General features: G+C 32.2%; 1 protein-coding gene across 1 annotated transcript; it reads left to right on the top strand.

The window, feature by feature from the left end:
- The first annotated feature begins 559 nt into the window (after positions 1-559).
- Positions 560-7569, top strand: LOC139089082 (uncharacterized). Its single transcript, XM_070638509.1, has 3 exons — positions 560-738; positions 1509-1970; positions 2028-7569. The coding sequence occupies exons 1-3, from the start codon at positions 645-647 to the stop codon at positions 6902-6904; spliced, it is 5433 nt and encodes a 1810-aa protein (XP_070494610.1). The 5' UTR covers positions 560-644; the 3' UTR covers positions 6905-7569.
- The last annotated feature ends 662 nt before the right edge of the window (positions 7570-8231 follow it).

Below are 8231 nucleotides of genomic sequence, written 5' to 3' on the forward strand. Positions count from 1 at the left end.
TGCCTATGTCTTCTACACAGTCAGAAGAGAGGTTTTGTCCAAAAAAGGAGGAAAGTCATGAGAATCATAAAAAGCTGCATCCCGTCTTGATCCCTTCACTTACTTACTTACTTCGCTGGCCGTACAGATCAATTGTACTCCATGCTCTCTTATAGATTTCACCAGAAACTGTGATATGTTCTGTTAATGTCACTTGACCAGCTTAATAAAATCATAAAATAGCATGTGTGATATGGAATGTTTGAAGAATATGTCGCATATTGCGTATATGTTTTGAACGTTTTTAATTTACATAAACAGCAGATAAACAGTCAAGAGAATTAGAGTATAAAATTTACGATTGAATATTCAAAAGCTTCTGAAACTATAAAACAAGTGTTACATAATGTAAGATCTTCGATTACACCATCAGTAACATCTATTACACCATCAATCCCTCAAAACTTACCAAAATGTGTATTTTTGAAGAATCTTTTGAGACAAAAAATTATAAACTTGTTTTCTTCTGAAGCATCTGCATTTACATTTTTTATTCACCAGTTGTCCATGGAAAGATAAAGCGTGAAGTTCTATAAGTGCTATATTCTTCAAGTTATTTTAAATTAAAATGAATTTTTGCCTATAATACTCAATAACATTTAATTATGGACCCAAATACTTCCCCTCCAGTGGATGCACCTAAAATTCTCAATATTCGAAAAGCACCAATACTTCAAGGTCATGTAGATAAATTTGAAGGTAAGCGAATTAATAATTCCAGTTTTATTAAAAGATGAAGACAATTGAGTGGACTTTATGTGACTTTTGACTTTGTATGAGTTTTGTGAATATGATGAGAAATGAACAATAGCGAAATCTTCCTATTCCAGGAAGATGGGAATAAAATTGCATTTAAGTTAATAAATGACTTTATATTATGATAGTGACAATAATGGCACACATTTGAATATTGCCATGAAGTGTCTATAATTTTTCTATGATTGTACTGGTCAAATGACACAAATGAGAAGGCTTAATGTGGTAGCCATTTAGAGACGGCTTTCATTTGGTGTTGCACGTTCAGCAACGCGATAGAAAATTCTTCATTTGAGCCGCTCGGGCTGCCATAGTACAAACATTTCAATATGTGCCGATTAGAGATTTCAATGCTGGCAACGATTTGAATTCAATATCGATATTAAATTGTATTAATTGGTTCAAAATCCAGATTGACTTGAAGCTGGTCTTGGGCTGAATTTCATAGAATTTGGTTTGAAGCTAGAATGGCTTAATTCAGCCGTTTGCTTTCCGGGTTAGCTTTTAATGTCTGTATTGAAAACCCTATTCCCAATATTTTAACTGAAGATATGGCTCGACATGGGCTCACATCCATCATCTTATAACCAGAGCTCGAAGTCGAGTCGAGTCGACTTGAAGTCGAGTGTTTATGAGTCGAATCGACTCCAACCATATCGACTTCGAGCTCTGCTTATAACTTAAAAAATTAACAATTTTTTCTTCTTCTAAAGGTATCAAAGAATCATCTCCACTATTATCAACACTTATAAGTATCCCAAAACAACCAAGAGCACTTCTTGTAGAAAAAGACAAGGAAGAAAATGTGAGAATATGGAATATAACTAACTGCGACAATCTCTCAGAAGCGCTGAATTTTTTCGACTCAAATAGTCTAAAATTAGAACTTGATGAATCTACCAACATTCTTGTACTTAGATTTGAGGTCGATGAAGACTTTGTTAAGTTAAACATGAGAGAAATCTCAGATTTAGCCAGTAAATGTGTGGAAAAGTCAGTTATAATATTATTAATGTCCAAACAGTTTCGAAAGTTTTCAATTTTCTGGAAATCAAAGGACATTAAAAGTCTATTGGCTTTAAAGACTTACAAGGAACGTTTATCAGAAGATTACATTGAGCTTTATGAGTTTGTAACTGTATTCCTAACAAGTTCACTAAAAAAAGGACATCTGGGTAAGATAAAGGAATCAAGGAAATTAAAATAATATTATTAATTCTGTAAATTCACAGGACTTTACAGCGGTTACACTAATCGTAATGAATCCAATAAAATCGAGCTTCATCTGCTTGCTGATTCTCGTGGATACAATTTGCTCCTCCTTGCTGTTGAGTCAGGAAACTCAAAAATCGCAAAGATGCTGTTAGAATCAGGATTAAGTTCTGATTTACCTGATAATTCTGATTCCGCACAATCAATAGCTGTTAAGTTCGGACATTTTAATGTCCTTTTGATGCTGCTTCAATCAAATTTAACATATCCATCGAGTCTTGATATCACCAAGTGTCCAGCTGATGTTCATCAGTTTATAGAATCGTCCAAGATCCTTCGAAGAGCTCTTAAGGACAACGATGTTGTAAAAGTAGAGGAAATACTGAATAACAACAGAAATTTGCGCTATTTCTACACGACTAACAATGAATCAGCACCAAAATTTGCCATTGAGAACAACCTGATTGACATGTATGAAGTTCTGCTCACAAATAAAGTCTTATTTGGTCCACATGAGGATGTCAATGTGATTATGAATAAGCTTGACTACGACGAAAAACGTCATCTCCGCGAGGTTCATTTTAAGCATTCTATCGACATGCCAGAGAAGCACATCAACATTCTTATGTCAAATTCTTACGTTGGACATGAAGAAGTCACCAATGTCCAAGAAAAACTCAATCTTGTTCAAAATGCCTTCAAATTGCTTAATGAAAATCCATCTATTAAGATAATTTTGCTCATTGTTGCTGCATCCAAAAAATTCAGAATCATTTTTGACTTTAATCGTGATTCCGTCGAGTTTATTGATCCAACTGCTCAATCGTACACAGCTGGATTATTTTATTTATCAGGACGAATGTATATCGGAGCGAAGCAACTGTTAGATGGAGCTCAACAACATGAGGCAATTGGAACTATAGCACATGAACTTTGTCACTATGCAATGAACTTGGTTTTTAATAATGATGCAAATCCATACAAAAAGGATGACCAGGAATCGCAAGATATAATTGAAGAAGTGTCTAGAGAATGTAAAGCCAAAAAGGGAACAGAAAATATTGTGGATATGGTTTATGACTTCTATCCGGATGACCGGCATCATGCTGAAATGATAGTTCGTGCTCCACACATGATGGCTCATTATCATGATCAGCCTGAGAAGCTAGAAGAATGTAAAGAGAAGTTTGACGGACTATTCAGATTGTATGAAGAAAAAGTCATACCAGAGATGAAGAAGGCACTTCCAGAGATCGAGGAACGAGTTGAAAAGGAAATTGCAAACAAGGATAAGGAAATTTCTAAATTAAGGAAGCGATTTTTCTTAGCAATTATTATGTTTATTATTTCACTTATTGGTGTTGGGACTTTTGCTTACTTTTACCGTCAAACTGTCTACGAATATAGAAAACTAACTTCAGAAGATAGACAGGAAATTGAAAATCATTCGGTTTTATATGCAGGCACTAAGTTACGTTTTAATGACATTTTTAAGTCTAACTCAAGTGTGTATTATGAACTTAATTCAAATGTAGTCAAGAATTTGCTTAAAAACGACGAACCATTAAATATTGAAAAATATGAATCCTTTATTAAATTGAACTGGACAAGCTTAGCCAAGCCATTAAAGCAGAAATTTCTAAATTCCAATCTCATATTTCAATCTGAGAGACTTAAATTCAAAGATTTTCATCAAAATTATTCAGAATGTTTTGATTTTCTTAATCATAACGAAATAAAGCAAGTTCTGTTTAATGGATCTTTGGAAGTTGGGGATATGGTTAAAACTGATGTCAAATTTTATATTCAACGAAGTTTTATTGATGAAAACATTAATCTGGTCTTCCATAAATTCAAAACAGATAATTTAAATGAAAGTTTTAAAGATTTTTACGAAGATTTTGTTAATAAGAGCTATGATGAATATCACATGCAATTACATGAGATTGAAGAGAGTGATACCTTTATATCGAATCCGCAAGCTCTTCCCTTGAATTCAGATGATTTAGATTTTGCTCAACTTAATTTTGATAAATTAATAACAAGAGCTAAAACTAAACGATTCATTATTTTATCAGATGAAGCAGGAACTGGCAAAACAGTAACATTTAAAAATCTCGCAAAATATATTAAATCCAAAAATCCATTGTCATGGGTAACATATATTGATTTAAAGAATTCAGAAGCAAGTAAGTTAGATCCGCTTAGAAATTTCCAAACCAAATCTGATTTTGACAAAAATATTTTCAAAAAAGCATTCAATTCCAATCAAACGTTCATTCTTTGGAATGGCTTAGATGAAGTCTCGTCAGAATATTATGATAAAATTATGACTACATTCGATAGCTTACATGTAAACACAACTGTAATTCAATTTGTATGCACCAGACCCAATCACTCACATGATCTTCAAACTCGGCTTAAACAAATTTCATTTAAATTGGTTCCATTTAATGTGGAAGTTAGGAAGGATTTTATAACAAGTTACATCAATTCTAAAGGGAATTCAACAAATGTAGGAACAAGAATTGAACGAACAATTAAACAAATTGAAATTCTTGAGAAAAAATCAAGTTCTAATGACTTAAATACTCCATTAATTCTGATTATGATTGCTGATATTGAGGATAGCGATACGGTTTTGGAATCAGCAAATTTATATTCAATTTATGAAACATTTATTCATAACAAAATTGATATTTGGAAGAAAAGAACTAATTCAAGTGATAATTTCATTACAAAAATCATATCCGGCAAGGAAAATCTCATCAAAGTTTTGCACTTTTATGCATTGTATAATGAAGTGACTAATCTAAACACTATAAATCTACTAAAAATCTTAAATCTTGATGGTTTTAATCTGGAATATTTGTATAATATCAATAGTAGTAGTGAAATTGCTCAAATTGGGATTTTACATGACGATGGTTACGGAAATCTTAAACTTTCTCATAAAAGTTTCGCTGAATTTCTTATGGCTCAATATTTTATTGACAATGTATACAATTCTAATAGTTGTACAGGATCTGATGAAGCCAAAATAAGGGTTGAGTTGTTTTTCCATTTCATAAGAATGTACGGGCATGGTCAATGGCTTATTACTGACTTTATAAAAGATTTTCTAGTGCTTCAAAGTAAAAAGACTCAGGAAAACCAAAACATAATAACAGAATCGATTAAATCAAATCACAGAAATCGTGATAAGCAAAAGTCTCATAAAAGGAAAAATTCTAAAAGCAATCAAAGTTTTAATGCTGAAATAGTTAGTTCTATAGAAGACGATTATAGCGAAGCATTATTTAATCTTCTAGCAACTGATCAACCACAAATTTTAGAATTTTTGTTCGATTTCTTCAAGAAAGATTTAGAAGTTTTTAAAACTTTATTGCAATATAATCAGCTAGAAACTCTTTATACAGCTGCATTTAATCCAATTTATAATGCATATCATATTGATCCCAATATGATTTTAGATCTCGTCAACAAGACAAATGTTTTAAGTGAAAGTGAATTTGAAGAATTCCAAAATGGAACTGATCAAGAAGGGACAATTATATTGGGAATGTTTCACTATCAAAATGGAAAAATTCCAAGAGAACATGAAAAGTTTAGCCAAATTGAATTTACAGTTAATTCTACACTTTGTGATTTATTTGATGCACTTAATACAAGTTTATCAGATGAACAATGGTCAAATCTTTTCTACTATAAAGCAGGGTCAGTTATTATTCCAAATTATTTATACAATGCTCAAAAAGCTACATCTGATCACAAAATAGGAAACTATCCGTTGACAAGCAATACTTTGAGTTGTTATGATTCTTTTTGGTCCGTAATAGATAGTTTGGAGGGTAATTATAAGGAAAAATGCTTCGAAAACTCTTTAACTCATTACCTTCAGATATCATCAAGCCCTTCTTATCCTCATGATGAACAGCAATTGAAATATTTATTACATCATTTTGAAAGAAGTTTGAATACGGATCAAATTATAGCAATAATCAAAAGTGAGAATTTACTTCACATCGCTGCATTAAAGGTCGAAAATTTTAAAATTATTTGGGAATTTTACACTAGAATTTGTAAAAAAGCTCAAAAAGAAAAGGAAAATAGTTCAGGAAATAACAAAGAAGTTAGTGCAGACAATGCAGAAAGTTCAGAGAACTACGATGAAGATAGTTCAGACGGTTCAGGCAACTACGAAGAAGTTGGTTCAGGCAGTTCAGATAATAACGAAGAAGTTGGTTCAGGCAGTTCAGGTAATAACGAAGAAGTTGGTTCAGGCAGTTCAGATAATAACGAAGAAGTTGGTTCAGGCAGTTCAAGTAATAGCAGTGAAACATATGAAGAGGACATACAATTAATTTTAACTGTACAGGATGATGGAATATTCATTTATGATAATTTCAATTTGACAAGAACTGCAAGAAATGAATCCGTTCCATACAATAGTCGTTATTTTTTGGAATGGCCACAAAGTATCCTGTATAGAGGAATAACAAATGCCAAAAGTAATTCAACTTTTGATTATTTTATTAGCATTTATAAGGAATATCTTGACGATGATGAGATTATCGACATTTTGGCAGATTCAATACTGGATATATTAGTTTTTACAGCTATTGCTAAACCAGATATTTGTAAAAAATTTGCATCGTTTTTAGGTGAAATTTTTAAAAATGACATGGATAGATTGGAAAAGTTTTTAAATAGTGAGCTGGATAATGAGTATGAAGTACATGAAATTTTTAATGATATCATTAAGAAACGGCTTGTGTGTTCGAATAAGATTTATAATTTGATAAAGAAGAATGAAAATACTGACAATCATGATGAGGATGAAAATGAGTCGGAATATGATGATGATGATCCTGTTATTAACTATTTCATGCATTAACTTTAGAAAATAATAATACTTAATTACTAACTTAACTTACTTAATTTAAGAATATGATGGTTAACCTACATGACTAACTCGAGTGACACAAATATTGTAGAATGCGGAACTTGTAAGTAAGGATATTAAATATATTTGGCATCCACATCCCCTGGTAATTAGTTAAAGCTAGAGTGGCCAGAGGATTTTCGCAAAATATCGGGACACTTCTGGAAAAAATCGGGACATTTTGAGGCTTTGTCGGGACACAGCAGCAAAGTAAAAAAGTACAGCAGCGTCCCGGCAAAAATACTGCAGATGGCCGCCCTAGTTAAAGCCTAGACACTATCTTGGTCTACAAAATAAGATCAATAACGATCCTACTTACTAACCCCTGACAGGCAAAGAGCAGGATCTACTTAAATATATCCGATTGATTACAAAGGAGCAAACCAACCTCATCTCTCTTCTATATATATTGATAGCAAGCTATTAAATTCCCAACAGGCCCAAATGACTCATGCTAGTCACATGCCGACCACATGGCATTTAATTTGCAACTTTTATGTCAAATAACATGAAAATGGCAAATATGATGGAATGTAGCAGCCACTTGACTGTTATGAATAATTTGTGTTGGTCGGGATTGTTAAATCTAACCTTGGTTTATGGAAATTTGAATAAAATAAAACTTAATAAAATTGTTGTAACTTAAAAAGTCATTAAACTTGCTTCAATCCCAATTATTTTAAGCATCTCTTTTTTTGCAACTTTTTATGTTCAGGTAGGTCACGGATATTGCTTGTGAAATCAACATCTGAAGTAAAGATGAAGAAAAATTCGTGAATGAAACATGAAAAACAATTTCAAGTTTTTAAGACATTCTTTTTTCAGCTTCCGCTAAAAAAAACATGGAAAATGAATTTTCTGAGCTTTTGCTGATTTACATAATACATTATGAATGTAAACGACTTACTAACTGAGACGGAAAGTTTTGAGTCACGAGTAACACACATTTTATAAGACATGAGACGTTGATCTTATTAAAAAAGCTTGAAAAAGTTTTGAAAAAATGTGATTCCGTCATGATTCCGTTCATAAGTTGAAAATCAGGGTTGCTATTGTTTCGTTTGAGATTCAAGGTTTTCAATCAAATGCTGAGACAGCGAAAATTCCAATATGAATCCACGATTGTCGCTTAATAGTATTTTAGTCTATTAAATGCTTTATGGACATTTCACTGATTTTGTCACAATGCATCTCCAAAATGATATTTGTGGAACTAGCCATAATACTTCATGTTTGTAGCTAGCCATTCGGTTGAATAGTCAGAATAATCCCAGATTTC

This window comes from Chironomus tepperi, unplaced genomic scaffold (assembly GCF_022539635.2).
Source record: "Chironomus tepperi strain 1889 unplaced genomic scaffold, CSIRO-AGI_Ctep_v1 contig_174, whole genome shotgun sequence".
Classification (NCBI taxonomy): domain Eukaryota; kingdom Metazoa; phylum Arthropoda; class Insecta; order Diptera; family Chironomidae; genus Chironomus; species Chironomus tepperi.

Bases quoted from the DNA above. Each gene is read 5' to 3' on its own strand.
- LOC139089082 (XM_070638509.1), top strand. From the start codon at position 645: ATGGACCCAAATACTTCCCCTCCAGTGGATGCACCTAAAATTCTCAAT. The intron at 739-1,508 runs GTAAGCGAATTA...CTTCTTCTAAAG, and splicing joins TCATGTAGATAAATTTGAAG to GTATCAAAGAATCATCTCCA. The intron at 1,971-2,027 runs GTAAGATAAAGG...GTAAATTCACAG, and splicing joins ACTAAAAAAAGGACATCTGG to GACTTTACAGCGGTTACACT.